At 51.2% G+C, this 14615-nt stretch overlaps 7 protein-coding genes across 7 annotated transcripts; 4 read left to right on the forward strand and 3 right to left on the reverse strand.

Annotated features, from left to right (window-relative positions):
• Positions 1-240: 240 nt before the first annotated feature.
• Positions 241-1457, forward strand: BCR37DRAFT_16945 (uncharacterized protein). The gene has a single exon (XM_040866253.1). It carries the CDS (start codon positions 322-324, stop codon positions 1084-1086), a length of 765 nt encoding a protein of 254 aa, XP_040728421.1. The 5' UTR covers positions 241-321; the 3' UTR covers positions 1087-1457.
• An 878-nt stretch (positions 1458-2335) lies between these two features.
• On the forward strand, positions 2336-3190 carry BCR37DRAFT_385182 (uncharacterized protein; the record flags this gene model as incomplete). The annotated part of the gene is made up of 1 exon (XM_040870327.1): positions 2336-3190. One exon carries the CDS (start codon positions 2336-2338, stop codon positions 3188-3190), a length of 855 nt encoding a protein of 284 aa, XP_040728422.1.
• Positions 3191-3308: 118 nt separating this feature from the next.
• BCR37DRAFT_16897 (uncharacterized protein) lies at positions 3309-5171 on the forward strand. The gene has a single exon (XM_040866252.1). The coding sequence runs from the start codon at positions 3427-3429 to the stop codon at positions 5008-5010; it is 1584 nt and encodes a 527-aa protein (XP_040728423.1). The 5' UTR covers positions 3309-3426; the 3' UTR covers positions 5011-5171.
• An 829-nt stretch (positions 5172-6000) lies between these two features.
• Positions 6001-8046, forward strand: BCR37DRAFT_375895 (aspartic peptidase domain-containing protein). The gene has a single exon (XM_040868476.1). The coding sequence runs from the start codon at positions 6162-6164 to the stop codon at positions 7995-7997; it is 1836 nt and encodes a 611-aa protein (XP_040728424.1). The 5' UTR covers positions 6001-6161; the 3' UTR covers positions 7998-8046.
• A 17-nt stretch (positions 8047-8063) lies between these two features.
• BCR37DRAFT_385185 (uncharacterized protein) lies at positions 8064-8936 on the reverse strand (the record flags this gene model as incomplete). The annotated part of the gene is made up of 1 exon (XM_040870328.1): positions 8064-8936. The coding sequence occupies one exon, from the start codon at positions 8934-8936 to the stop codon at positions 8064-8066; it is 873 nt and encodes a 290-aa protein (XP_040728425.1).
• Positions 8937-11036: 2100 nt separating this feature from the next.
• Positions 11037-12524, reverse strand: BCR37DRAFT_342691 (asparaginase; the record flags this gene model as incomplete). The annotated part of the gene is made up of 1 exon (XM_040867444.1): positions 11037-12524. The coding sequence occupies one exon, from the start codon at positions 12522-12524 to the stop codon at positions 11037-11039; it is 1488 nt and encodes a 495-aa protein (XP_040728426.1).
• Positions 12525-13386: 862 nt separating this feature from the next.
• On the reverse strand, positions 13387-14365 carry BCR37DRAFT_375898 (uncharacterized protein; the record flags this gene model as incomplete). Its single annotated transcript, XM_040868477.1, has 2 exons — positions 13531-14365; positions 13387-13473 (listed from the first exon to the last, which is right to left on the reverse strand). A coding segment is annotated over exon 1 (170 nt), but the record flags the coding sequence as incomplete, so codon positions are not given.
• Between the last annotated feature and the right edge of the window lie 250 nt (positions 14366-14615).

A 14615-nucleotide genomic window follows, 5' to 3' on the forward strand; every position in this document is an offset into this window, starting at 1 on the left:
GATATTCCCTCTATCAGAACTTGTCTGATCATGGTCTTTCTGCTGCTTTATACTGCTACATGCGTATCGGACAAGCAGTTCCAAGGAGTCCCAAGGACAAAACGCTTTGGGAGGCCTTTGAGGATGTGCACTACGTCCTGACTTTTCAGAGTCGTTGATGCGTGCCTCAACAGCTCCTTCGCTGAGATCGACTCAAGCACTGATGACTCACAATGTATCTTGAATTCTAGGTCTTGGCTCAATCGAATGTCTTGGAGCGCATGGGTCTTCCATGAACAGTCAAACTGAATCAGATCTCTTGATGCCCATGAATACGTCCAAATGACTCGTTGGACAGGCAGGAAATGCATAAAGAGATCTTCCATCGCCCATTTTCCCTCTCATCAAACCACTCCCAAGAAGCGCCGTACCAGCATACCAAGCATCATGTCTACCGGCCTTATCTCATTCCTCACTTGCGGACTCGTGCAACCTAAACGCAAGTACACGGGTAAGCTCACTGCTCCCACCATGCAGCAGCATACTGTTCACTCCTCGCAATTTGTACGCTCTTCACATCAGTATGCTGAGCCAAGTACTACAGCAAAGGTGATGAAGCAATCGTGTCGCCAACCTGCATATCTCTCTGCGGAATTCATCTTCCCAATGCCTCCGGCTCGGTATGTGGACAAGGCTACCTCGCCGGCGTCGTCTTGTACAAGTATCAAACCGAGTGCAGTGCAGGCGGTGACGCAGGCGCGCCTCAAAGCTGTACGGTCTTCTGGAACACCGATTCAGTATGTGAACAAGGCCACTTCGCCTGCAACCTCTCGCGCAAGCATCCACGCCAGTGCTCCGAGCGCTTTTAGCACCAAGTCAAGTACCTCCAGCGTGACTCACGTCTCGACTCTGGATACCAAAGGTTTGTCTCTCTCTGCCGCTGCGTCTGTCGCTTCTTGCAAGGCGCTAGCAAGCACAGTACGTTCGCACGCAAGCAATCCTGCCGCTACCGAGTCATTGGGCCGTTCAACAATCTCAGCGCAAAGCTGCCGTGAAAAGCTCTATTCTTCCCCAGAGCAACCTCTGGCACGCGTTTCGTGCAGGTAGATGGTTGTTTTGAGGCGCGAGGGCTACCATTGCCCTCATGATTCAGAAGGCAACCAAGCACCTGTGGCTGCTGATTTTATGTATGACTGCAGCAGCTGGAACTCGGATTCGTTTTCAGAGGGCACGTATGTGTCGGCTGTCAACTCGCTGGACAACTTGTATTTTGCAGATGATATTTGCCAGTACTCGCAGCCTTGCATCAACGACATCTGGAAGCCTTTTGGAAGAAATAGTGTCGCAACAACGCATTGGATTGTTTGGAAGTGCTGAAGTCATACAAACAGATAAAATTAGACATCTATACTACGATTTTCATTGTCCTACACTTCTCATGATGAGCAGCACAGGCGTTTCCTCCCGAGTGCCCATCTGGAAAGTGCGAATTCTCCCTCGAGGTCGGCTGTCTCGACGACCACCAAGCAAATGACTCAGTCTCATCCGCTATTGACGGCTCGAACAGAGAGAATCACCTGAAGACAATTCTGTGCAAGGTTACGAAGTGTAAGCCCCAGCTGGCAAAGCGGGTCCGTCTGGGCTTGCCTTTCCTCAAGCAGCTATCTAAAAACAGATATTACATCATGTCATGCCAAGGCATGTCATTACATGTCATTCAGTGTCTGAATGACTCAGAGCTTCGCAATCGCTTGCAAGCTACAAAAGGTCCTACCTCTGCGCTTTTGTTCCCATGCCGAGCAGCAGCCTATCCTTCATGGTTTCTCGACTGCTTCACCATCATACTTGTGCCTTGCTATGGCGTTGCCATGCGGGGAGATGTAATGATCGCTGATGCTTGAGACCATGAGGTACCTTTGTCCGCGTATGCAGATACTGCACCCCAGTAAGTTCTGCGATGGGACGTCAACCGTACCCTTCTTTGGCCTAGGCCAGCCCGTGGTGACTCATGGGTGGCGCTCTTGTGAAATTGCTCAACGTCCACCGTGATCTGTGGCGCGACAGCTCTCTCAACCTCCAAAGTTCTTCGTGATGACTCACGTTGTCTTCTCTTATGGAGGCTACGGCAAGCATTTTATCATCAGGGCCCCGTCAACATTATCTCAAGGCAAACGGTTATCTCCAAAAACCATCATCCTGACTCACAGCTTATGATAATGGTTAACGAGTCCAAATGACTCGTTGAACCAAGAGCCGGACAAGAAAGGATAAAGTGTCCCTCCCTCGCCCTCCTCTCCTCCTCATCAAACCACTCCTTCAAAAGAGTACCGTACCGACACATCAAGCATCAAGCATCATGTACTCTGGTCTCATCTCTTTCCTCACTTGCGGACTCGTGCAACCCAACCGCAAGTCACGCAAGCACTCCAGCACGACCACTAGCCCTTCCATGCAGCAGCGCACCGGACATGACTCGCCTTTTGCGCGATTTGACCAGCGTCATCAGTATGCTGGTCCAGATGTCGCAGTGCAGGTGGTGAAGCATGCGCGCCCTCAAGCTGCACGTCCGTCTGCTCAGCAGATCTTCCCTGCTGCGCCTATTCAGTATGTGAACAAGGCAACGTCGCCTGCCTCTTTTCGCGCAAGCGTCAAGTCGAGTGCATCGAGCACATCGAGTACTTCGGGCGCTTCTAGTGCCAAGTCAAGTGCATCATGCACTTCTAGCACCAAGTCGAGCGCTTCGAGCGTGTCTCACACCTCGACTCAAAGGGTCAAATCTTCGCCTATCTCTGCCGCTGCTTCTGTTGCTTCTCGCACAACACAGTCAAGCACGGTGCGCTCACCGGCAAGTACTGCTGCGGCCACTGAATCTTATGGCCGTTCAACGGTCTCAACCACAAAGCTGCCCTATATTGCCCCACTCTCTCCTCGAGCACCATCCGGCACTCGATTCGTACAGGCAGATGGCCGCTTGACTCGCGAAGCCATCCTTGCCCTCAACATTCCCAAGACTGGTCAAGAACCTCTGCCTGCTGGTTCTATGTATGAGTGCAGCAGCTGGAACTCGGATGCACTATCAAAGGGCTCGTACGTGCCAACTGTCAACTCGCTGGACAGCTTGTACTGCTCATACGGTCTGGTGCGTGGTGATATTCGTCAGTATTCGCAGCCTTGCATCAACAAGATCTGGAAGCCTCTCGGCGCCAAGTAGTCAAGTAGTCATGTAAAAGTCGATCTCATTAGATCTGGGTACGTGACTTCAGTGCCTCACTCTTGTCAATTTCTTGACAGAATCATGAGCGGCCCTTGCTGTGTGGCATCTGAAGGCCGCGTCGCAAAAAGTCGCAACGAAAGCACGCGCTACACGCATCAAATAGGGGGTTCGATGGCACGACAATGATTCTCTGATCGTAGCAAGGCCGGTGCAAAGGCCTCTCCATAATTGCAATGTCGCCGAGTATGGATCCACTGAACGACAGATTCACGAAGCCCAATGGGTCTCATGCTGCCATGCACGACAAACAACCTGATCACAACATCAACAACACAGAAAAGCGCCCCTGTACACCGCCTGCTGCAGTCCGCCACGAGCCGCTTGACTTTTCATCGCCTGGCTCATCTTCAACTGGTATCTTGAAAAGCTCTCGATTCACGAAACGGGCCACGAGTGTGACCTTCTCTACAGAAGACGTGCAGCGCGCCTTATTTCCGCAGGAGCACGAAGATTGCCAAGAGAGACAAGATCGGGACAGACCGGGTGTCAGATTTTCAGGATGTGTGTCGGATATGTTGAGTGTATCGGCGACGGCGCTCCCACAGACTGTGGATGATCATCATGATACCAAGGATGCGCCGCTTCGCTGGCGGCCTCGCAGACTCTCGGTGACGAGTGAGTCGAGGCAGGACCATACACATGAGTCTGATGGAGATGCAGTCTCGTCAGATCACAGACCCTCGCCGTCGTCTTCGCTCTTCTCGTCGCCCCGATCATTCAATTCGTCGCCACTCTCGCGCTCTCATCATTCGCCGCGTGTATCCTTCACAGCAGCCTTGAATGGCGCATCAATAGCGTCACCGCGAAGAGTGACTCGTTTTACGGATCTTCGATCACCTGAGGAGAAAGCTCGCCAGGAACGTGCAAAGCTACCGCCTGCTGATGTACGTGCCGTGTATTCATCCGCGACGCCATCTCTTAGGCAAGCGAGTCGTGGCGTTGGAGCCTTGCCAGTGCAGAGAGCTAGTGGACCTTCGACCCCTTCCAAGGCACCGTTGGCTCATGTCAGGTCATCCCTATTGGCGGAGCGATCTGCGCAACCGCTGCAGGAACATGGTTCTTTTTCAGAGGACGGTCTTGAAAGATATTCTGGACATTCTACAGGAGTGGACGTGTGGCGAGGACAAGATTCAGAGGATGGTCAAGCAGTGATTGCCCGGTACAGCCCTTCACCGGCGCTCAACGGACCTTTTGATCCTTCGCAACGAGCAGACGGCTATGCGTCGCCACCTCTGTCGCGACAGACCTCGCCAAGTAAACCTCTACTACGCCATGCATCGGAGAATAATCTTGTTGCATTGGCCAACTCGGCTGCTTGGACATCCGCTACAACAGGTCTCAGACAACGAGGTCATACACGTTCTGGCAGTGGATCGAGCCACTCCTCATTTCGCGCAAGTCCGCGCACCCAATTATTGCGCACTGTGGATGACATGACGAGAGAATTACAGTTCACAAGAGAAGGCATGGTCAAGCTTGCGACACGATTGGATCGATTGGAGTATGGTGCCGCACAGCGAACAACTCAGCTATGGGAACGCTTTGAAAAGCAGATTGAGGGGACGTTGCTCATGCCCGGCACGGGCGAGCCTGAGCTTCTAGAACACTTTGAGTATGAAGGATGGTGGCAGTGGTGGCGACTTACAAAGATTATGTGGGTTTTGGCTGCATTGCTACTTGTTCTACTTCTGATTGAGTGGTTTGCCGTGATCGTCATCAATCAATTCGGCAAACGTATCTTATGCTTGCCCTCATGAAAGTGATCAGAACGAATCATGGAAACATGCAGAGATAGGTCATGATGTATTGCTTAGTGAATTCGATGTATCCATGTCTCGACAATGGCCTTGTTCTATTGATGCAGTGCAATGCAGCGAGTGAACTCCTTTGCACAAGCCTGTTCAGCACGTACTTACTTGTCAACAACTAATGACTTGGCAGATATGACCTTGGGAAGCCTTTTGCGGGACTATGTTCATGATCAGAGCCAATGAAACTACTGCAGTAACTAGAATATAATGCATTTCTTGGTGAATTCGATGTATCGATGTCTCGGCAGTCGTTTGGTTCAATTGATGGATGAGACTGCGGTGTAGTACCGGAAAGAAAGCTGGGTTCGGAATGCTGCCCCTTCAAGGTGTTGAAGTCAATGCGCAAGAGTCTCATAGACCAGTTGATGGTGTTCTGCATGCTCCTCGGGAAGCAGGTCTGACTGACGCGTCCGCAACCGGTTCTCGGCAACTTCATGGAATTTGGGAGCGATCCGAGCTTGATTCACTATGGAAGCTTCGAGACATGCCAATGAACTGCCAAAGAGCAACTCAGTCAGCACTGATTGCCACTAAGAAGCAAGTGAGACTTCTACATAGATCACAATTGGGCGAGTCGCGGACTGAAGCTTTTGAAGTGTCTCAAAATTTCCGATCTGAACATTTCTGCTTATGACGACGACGCTTTTGGGCTGCAACGACAAGTCGCTCGACTACAGCTGCTCCAGGTGCATTCTTCACCGGAATCCAGAATCCTGTGATGGACTGTGGTGTATCCGGGCTACGTTACGCTGCTAAGCAGATCTACCAGCTTAAACTCTTCCCTGCAGAATGTTCTACAGCTGCCGCGCAACTTTAAGGGCCGCATGCGGGTGAGACAATTTGAGACCACTTGAGACACAGTTTAATATCCGATGCCGACGTCAGAAGATTCAGAACAGCTTGAAAACAGTCTTGCTAAAAAGTTTCTACGGTCGCGTCGCGACACCTCGGCTTCGCGCCGCTGACTATCCCGCATTCTGGAGCTATAATGTTGTCGCAGAACATCCTTAGTCTGTGCCATGAGAGACATCCTGGCCTTTGCCTACTTTGGCAGCAGAGCATAAAAGGGCAATGACATCCTACGTGAAGCAGCAATCATGCAGCTCCTTCTCGCCTCTTCTCTTGCTCTCACAGCATCAGCACAGATCCTGTCTCTGCCATTGACACGTCGTGCCGAACAAGGCGATGTCGTCTCTAGCATTCAGCAAGAGATCGCCGTCCTCGAGCACAAGTATGCAAACAGCGGCATACTCAAGCGCAAGCGCGCGACCAATGTTGCCATTACAGGTGTCACCGAGCTTGCCAATTACAACATTGACCTGATGTACCAGGTCGAGCTCAGCGTCGGTTCTGCTGGTCAGAAAGTGACTGTTCAGCTGGATTCTGGATCAAGTGACTTGTGGGTGGCTCAAAAAGGCTGCGTTCAATGCAACGTTCAAGGTGCTTCTCTATTTGACGGCAGCCAGTCTTCCACCTACAGCAACAGCGGCGAAGGATTCCAGACTACTTACAGCAGTGCAGCTGTACGATGCACAAAAGCAACCGACACAATCAGCATTGCTGGTCTTTCAGTCAGTGACGCCTCGTTTGGTGTCTGCGATGCACAAGTCGGCATGGCTTACCCTGCTTCGCTCGGTATTATGGGTCTTGGTTTCCAGGGCAACGCCAAGAGCGGTAGCAAGCCTTGGGTGCAGCAGGCGTACGAGCAAGGCGTCATTGCCGCTCCTTCCTTCGCTGTCAATTTGGCCTCATCGCAAGGTGGTGCGACTGGCGGCAACCAGCTGACTTTGGGTGGCTACGACGAGACTGCCATTTCTGGCGATATCAATTGGTTGCAAGGTCAGTCTACCAAATTCTGGTCAGTTGCACTTGACGCAGTTACTTTCAATGGCCAATCAGTTTTCAGTGCTGCTGGTGACCAGATGCAGACCATTCTTGACACCGGCTCGAGCTTGATTACTGGTCCGCCTGCGGCAGTTCAGATGCTCTACTCTACTGTATCGGGTGCGCAGCAGGTGAATGGTGGTTGGCAATTTCCCTGTGCAAACGCCCCGTCTGTCAGCTTCAAGTTTGGCGGTCAAAGCTACAGCATCCCTGCTGCAGACTTGATCCGCGGCTACACAGATGCTTCAAAACAGACTTGTCTTGGAGCCATCAATTCAGCTGTCATTGCAAATGATGTCTCGAAGAATGTCGGCTGGCTTCTCGGCGACGCTTTCCTCAAGAACGTCTACGCTATCTTTGACATGGGTGAGAACAAGGTCGGTCTCGCGAGCAAGTCTGGTTCTGTCTCAAAGTCTGGTGGTTTCACCAAAATACCAATGACTCAGGTCACAACCAACACGCCTGCTGGCAACTTTGCACCAACTGCCGGCTCTCCTCAGCAAGTTTCCCAGCAAAAGTTTCAGCTCAGCAGCAACGTGCCAAGCATCAAAGCCAATGTGCCTCATGCCGCAGGTGTTCCTGTTGTCGCTGCGAAGAAGGCTCAAGCTCAAGCTCAAGCTCAAACACAAGCACCTGCTCCAGTCCAGGCAGAGGTGCAGCCCGAGCAACAAGTCGCAGCTCCATCGACCACGGCACAAGCACTTGCTTCCACACAGACTGTTGCCCCTGTCACTCAAGCACAATCGACGCTCGCAACAGTGGTAGCTCCGGTAGCAACCACTGCACAAGCTGCAACAACCTCTGCTGCCAGTGTTCGATACCCAAGCACCTCAAGCACCTCAAGCACCTCAAGCACCTCAAGCGTTCAGACTCGCATGACCTCTTCTACGTCGTCTGCTAGTGTTGTTGCGGCCCAGACAAGTGCTAGCGCAGTACCCGCCGCGTCTGTGCCGGTATCATCGGTGCCTGCTTCTGGTGCAGGTCTCAAAATGTCCTTTTCAGTCTCGAACATGCTGGTCATGGCTCTTGGCAGTCTCCTTGTGATTTAGAAGCGCTGGCATTGGTATAGAATTTAGATAGAAATGACTCATTTATGATAAAAGATACAATATATCCTACTTGGCGCCGAGAGGCTTCCAGATCTTGTTGATGCAAGGCTGCGAATACTGACGAATATCACCACGCACCAGACCGTATGAGCAGTACAAGCTGTCCAGCGAGTTGACAGTTGGCACGTACGAGCCCTTTGATAGTGCATCCGAGTTCCAGCTGCTGCACTCATACATCGAACCAGCAGGCAGAGGTTCTTGACCAGTCTTGGGAATGTTGAGGGCAAGGATGGCTTCTCGAGTCAAGCGGCCATCTGCCTGTACGAATCGAGTGCCAGATGGTGCTCGGGGAGAGAGCGGAGCAATATAGGGCAGCTTTGTGGTTGAGACCGTTGAACGGCCATAAGATTCAGTGGCCGAAGCAGTACTTGCCTGTGAGCGCACCGTGCTTGACTGTGTTGTGCGAGAAGCAACAGAAGCAGCGGCAGAGATAGGCGAAGATTTGACCTTTTGAGTCGAGGTGTGAGACACGCTCGAAGCGCTCGACTTGGTGCTGGAAGTGCTTGATGCGCTTGACTTGGCACTAGAAGCGCCCGAAGTACTTGATGTGCTCGATGCACTCGATGCACTCGATGCACTCGACTTGACGCTTGCGCGAGAAGAGGCAGGCGACGTTGCCTTATTCACATACTGAATAGGCGCAGCAGGGAAGATCTGCTGAGCAGACGGCCGTGCAGCTTGAGGGCGCGCATGCTTCACCACCTGCACTGCGACATCTGGACCAGCATACTGATGACGCTGGTCAAATCGCGCAAAAGGCGAGTCATGTCCAGTGCGCTGCTGCATGGAAGGGCTAGTGGTCTTGCTGGAGTGCTTGCGAGACTTGCGGTTGGGCTGCACGAGTCCGCAAGTGAGGAAAGAGATGAGACCAGAGTACATGATGCTTGATGCTTGATGTGTGGTACGATACTCTTTTGAAGAAGTGGTTTGATGAGGAGGAGAGGAGGGCGAAGGAGGATCCCTTTATCCTTTTTTGTCCGGCTCTTGGTTCATCGAGTCATTTGGATATGGACACCACCATTAAGAGCTCTGATTCAGCCTGACTGCTTTTGAGGCCATCCGTCTGCTTTGATTCATCGTTTGACCGGCGAATGGATGATTTTGTGGAACCTCATTGTGAGTCACCACAATCAGGTCGCGTCTTCTGCACGCAAGACTTTCAGAGAGGTCATCATGAGCCATGGCCCTTTAGACTTCTGTCTTTGAACTGCATGTCGCTGTGTTCAAAGCATAAGAGACTGCTCAAGACATCTTTACCTGTCACATGTCATGCTTATTAAAGTCTCTCATCATGTTCTCCCGAGCCGCGAGAATGATAATCAGTATCAGCCGCGTGTCACCGATGCATAAGATGTGCTGCGTAAACAGATATAGGAATCTTTTGGTTATTTAGTCGGAGAGCTCCCCTTTATTTGTACCATTCACGGCACTCCAGTCATCTTGACGCATATCGACGCCTTCATGATCATGAAAGGTCATGCTGAGACATCTTCTTGAAGGAGAGCGTCACCGGTGCGGACCGTTGCTTCTCTGTAAGCTTCTTGCAGACATCTGAGAGCAACTTGTGTATCGAAAATAAGGCAGGAAATCGGTTGCTGCAGATACAGTCGTGGACAGGTGAGGTGTAGTTACCGTATAGAGCAACCCAGCCTCCCTTCAGATGGGTCACCGCCTCCTACCAGCCTAGCCTGTTGTTCTCCTTGCTGCCTTGTCCCTCTAGTGCTCCTCTAACAGATATCTCATCAGCTGATGCTTCCCTTGCCCACCACCAGACTCTGTCAAGATTATGGCTGCTTACATAATACCGCGCCAGATTCGGTCGCGTGCAGTCTGGCAGTTGCGCAATCGAACCGTGATCAAGATGCACAACACCCAACACACACTGACGGATAGCATGAGCAGTAAGTGCGGGCATGAGGCGCAAATCAGAGATCTCAAGTCGCGCGTATCGCAGCTAGAGATTATGCTTCACAAGGCTAAGCGCAGCCTCGATAACAATGCAAGCGCATCCTCACAAAACCAATGTTTTGCGCCACTACAAACGCGCCCTGCGGGTCCAGACTTCCGTGCTGATGAGATACGGCGCTTACAGCAACAAGTCGAGCAAGAACACAGGACGAAAGCAGATCTCATGGCGAATCTCAAACAGCTCAATGACTCACACGCGGAGGAAGTGGCAAACCTGACGCGCGAGCTGGAGGAGGTATGCGCTGAGCGCCTTGCTGCCTCACAGGAGTTGTCGGGCTTGCAGGAAGCATTTGACGAGTTTTGTGGTACGCTGGGTATCGCACAGGACAAGGTCTGTCCAGAGTCCTTGCGCACGGCAGCGACTCAGATTGAAACATCCCATGAGGCGCACATGCACGCGCTGCTATCTACACTTGCGCCGGACCTCGATACTAGCTTGCCTGTCACCGCTGCTACAAAGCAAGTCGAGCAATACGTCAAGTCAATACAAGATAATGCTGCAACAACCACTGCTGAGCTGGATTCGTTGTCCACCTCCCATCAGCAAGCTTTGCGTCATCTTCAGGAGACTGTGCCCGCTGCCTGGTCTGAGCTATTCGTCTTGCTCAACAGAGAACCGTTTCAGCCACCGGATCAAATGATAGGTGAACAATACGAGCAGTTCATCGATGGCGTCAAGACAAGTGTGGTCCATACCATGCGCAAATACATCACATCTCACAAACAATCACGGCAGAAGCTTTGCTACCGTAGCTTTGTTGCTGGCGATTTGGCACTGTTTCTACCCACAAATCTTGATCATTCGCAAGCTTGGGCGGCCTTCAATGTTGGTGCGCCGCACTACTTCCTCGATATGAATGGTGTTGATATCGCTGGCAAAGATTTTGTCATTGGTCGCATCCAAGAGATAGAGACGCGGCAAGGCGAGCCTGGCAGTGAAGCGCCAGCAGTAGGGTCTGCAGGTGAGCCTCAAGTCTGGTTCCAAGTCAAGATTCAAGAAAAGCGCAAGCACTAGAGTCTTTCTTGCTCGCTCGCATTGAGGTGCGCACCGCACGCTTCCAGAACACCAATCACATCAGCATGCTTCGCCGTGAGTGCCAGAAACAACGGTGTCTCCCCGCGCTCGTTCTTGGCAAAGCAAAAAGCACCGGCATCCAACAGAAGCCTTGTCGCGCGCGTATTGCCGACTTTCGCAGCCAAGTGCAAAGCTGTCATACCATCAACATTGACCGCATTGACGACCTCTGCATCGCTCACAGCTTGTGCAACTTTATCATCGTCCCCATGCTGTATGGCCCAGAACAAGTCGCTGAGACGATGTCGCAGTGGCGCAGGCTCTGTTGACGGAGACTCAAATAGCTTTGCCCGCGGTAAAGTCAGTTCGCCACGAAGATTCCTTCCAAGCAGTGATGCATCTCCCTTCGTACCGAGTACATAAGCGAGCTTTGTCAATGCTGCTTCAGCAGTCATATCATAGCCCGAATGTACCCCGATTGCTTGTAATGCAACACCAGCTACATAGAGTGGCAAAACACTGCCCACGAGACATTGTGTGATGTTGACGACAACGATCCCTGCATCTGCGGCTTCTGTTAACGCTGCCATGAGGTCTGCGTTGTCGGGAATATTGCCACTGCCGAAACTGTGTAGCACGAGACCTTGTAAGCTGGCGGCTCCTGCGAGTGCACGGACAGTGGATGCTTGGATACCTGGAAAGATGAAGAGTGACGCTACATTGGCTTCTTTGACGTCAGCCACTCGGAAAGCTGCATGAGCAGTAGGTCTGTGGATGCGTGGCCAAAAGACAGTGATATCGACACCCACTGTTGCAAGTGGTAGACAATTGGGAGAGGCAAACGCATCGAATCCAATGGCGTTGACCTTCGTTGTTCGGTTGCCTCGAAAGAGCTCGTGATGGAAGAATAGGCTGACTTCTGGGATCACAAAGTGCCCAGCAAGGATCAATGCCGACAAGAGGTTCTCCTGCGCATCGTTGCGAAGCTGACTTATAGGTATCTGACTACCAGTCAGAATGACAGACTTCCCGAGGTTCTCGAGCATGAATGAAAGCATTGAAGCTGTATAGGACATGGTGTCAGTTCCGTGTAGTACGACAAACGCATCGAAAAGCTTGTAGTTGCGAAAGATTGTATGTGTGATCTTTAGCCAGTCTTGGAATGAGATACTGGAGGAATCAAGGAGTGTCTCATACTCGAGTACAGCGTACCTCACTGTTCCCTCGAAGGAACTCTTTGGCAGGGTCAGGGCATCGAGCTGGACGCTGCCTGAATGACGGACAGCTGTGAGCTGTGTGATGGGTACAGTGGCGTCATGGAACTTGGGATTTCTGGCGAGTTGGTTGAAAAGGTAGCTTTTGGCAGGCTTGTAGCCTTGCGCTGTTGGTCGCATGCCGATAGTACCCCCTGTATAGATGCAAAGGACAGTGGACTGTTCTCCATTCGGCAGGCTCGCGGTTGTACTTGAGCGTGGCCTTGTCATGTCTCAAGATAGCTGCAGTCAGCTTCGAGTAAATCAAGTTAGCTGGAATCTCCTTCAAGTTGTCTCGAGCAACGTTGACTCGATCCAACGATAGGACTCTATTAGTTTCCCAAGCTTTGACTCGGTAGCTCAAGATCGAGCAGATTGGTCTGATGCTTCAACAATGATCGGTATGGTACAGCTGATGAAGTCTGTAACAGCCACTCTTCATTTCTTTCTAGCGCTGCTGCTGCTGCTGCTGCAGAATACAGAGGGTCATAAAGCGCTCTTCTAAAGCTATATTGGGGTTAGGCTATCTGATCCTCTTTTAGACGACGTCGTACATTTGAATGCTCATGTGCATGATCTGCATGCGGTTCCACATGTACAGGCGACTATTGGAGTCTGGAGCAAGCTTCAAGTCAAGGCATAGAAGAACACTCACGCAAAGACATGAAATTTGACAATTCACGCTAGCTAAACGTGAAAGCCTGAGACCAGGCGTGATTGATGAGCGAGTATTGAAAGAGTCTCTCGTTGATCGGAAGAGATAGAGGGTCACAGCAAACGCACTGAGGCTGCAGTTGTAGCCGTATGTTGCTTTTCATGTGAGAGCAGAAACAAATGCCGTGTCCAGGTCAGCCTTTAAAGTACTTCCCGGTTTGGTCACATCCCCCTTCAAACAAACCATGTTAGCGATGCGGCTGCCCTTGTAAGGCGTATAGGTGATTGGCACTCTCACTCCATCGAACATCAGTACTGGAACAATCTTGTACACGCGGCAGATTCGTGTCAGCGCATATGTCCTTTCATTTCCCTCTTTGTTCTTTAGAAAAATGACCTCAAGCATACCCCAGACACGCATCGTGTGGGTGACAATTTTGGCCTTCTCCCAATCCGCCTTGAGCTCCGCTTTCTCGTTGTCATCACCGACTAAGAAGTCACTAAGGTTTGACATCTCGAATTCAACCTGTGGGAAACATCTGTCAGCCACGTTTCATGTAACAGGGAGGACATTGGAACTCACCATCAATTGGAACGGCTCTTCATCCAGGTTGACGTCGTCGCAGTTCTGCAAGTTCAGTTCATTAGCAGAAGTTACGTTACTGCGGTAGACCACTGTAGCGAGCTTCTGCCAAGTTTTGTTTGGGATATAGAAATATTTCCCTTCAGCCGCCTCGCCCGAGCGGCAAGAAATCCCGGCCTCGTCCACGATCACTACTGTCTTGCTATTATCGTTGCCAGACTGCTGGTCGAAGAAGTTGAGAATGTGGAGGTAATCGGGCTTCCACAGCTCATCAGTTACATTTTTTTCTTCGGCTTGGACTTGGACGTTGGTGAGGCCCAGCAATGCTGTCACAAGTGAAAGGACAGGGAGACCTTGCATGAGCTTCGTTGATAGCGTTCTTGTGCAGGATTTTGCGGATGATATGCGGTCTGTAGACTTTATACACATCCAGAAGAAGGCGCATACGTGGCAGAAATTTTCAAGTCGACCCCTGACTTCGGAGGAAGCCTTTGCAGGGGTTGAAAAACTCAAGTTGATCTATGCCACTTGACAGGCAGACCGTCTATGGTCCACCAGATTTGGGTCAATCAGCCGGCGAAGAATCGATGTATGAGAGCGACCAATGCTCTCTGCCTTGGTCATAGAAGGCATCATGCCGTGTACGCGATTCGGTCCGCTTTCGAAAACAGAACCGGCCCCTGAATTTTGAGGTACGACGGCAACTGATTCAGATGGCAAAAGTTGTGAGTTTGTGGACTCTGCAAAGGGGTCAAAGTCGTATCAGTGCACGTGGTCTGAAATGAGGTAGCATCCAGCATTTAGCGCAATCTTTGAATGAAAGGTCTGATTGAGAGAGATCCGCAGCGGCCAATGCAACTGGACTATGTCGCTCACAGCTCAAATTGAATCATGGTAGCAAAACTTGAATCATTCTCGAATAGCTAGTGTAAGATGAGTTGTGTAGGCAGCTATCTATGTGCCTTTGGGAGACCCAGGCAACGGAAATTGAGCAATAGACGGCTTTTGCCAATCATGAGCTTGTGGTGTAGAACAGCTGCATAAGGAAAACATCAGCGAGAGCAGCCATAGACTGTCGGCCTTTG

Source organism: Protomyces lactucae-debilis, assembly GCF_002105105.1.
Source record: "Protomyces lactucae-debilis strain 12-1054 chromosome Unknown BCR37scaffold_1, whole genome shotgun sequence".
Taxonomy (NCBI): Eukaryota; Fungi; Ascomycota; class Taphrinomycetes; order Taphrinales; family Protomycetaceae; genus Protomyces; species Protomyces lactucae-debilis.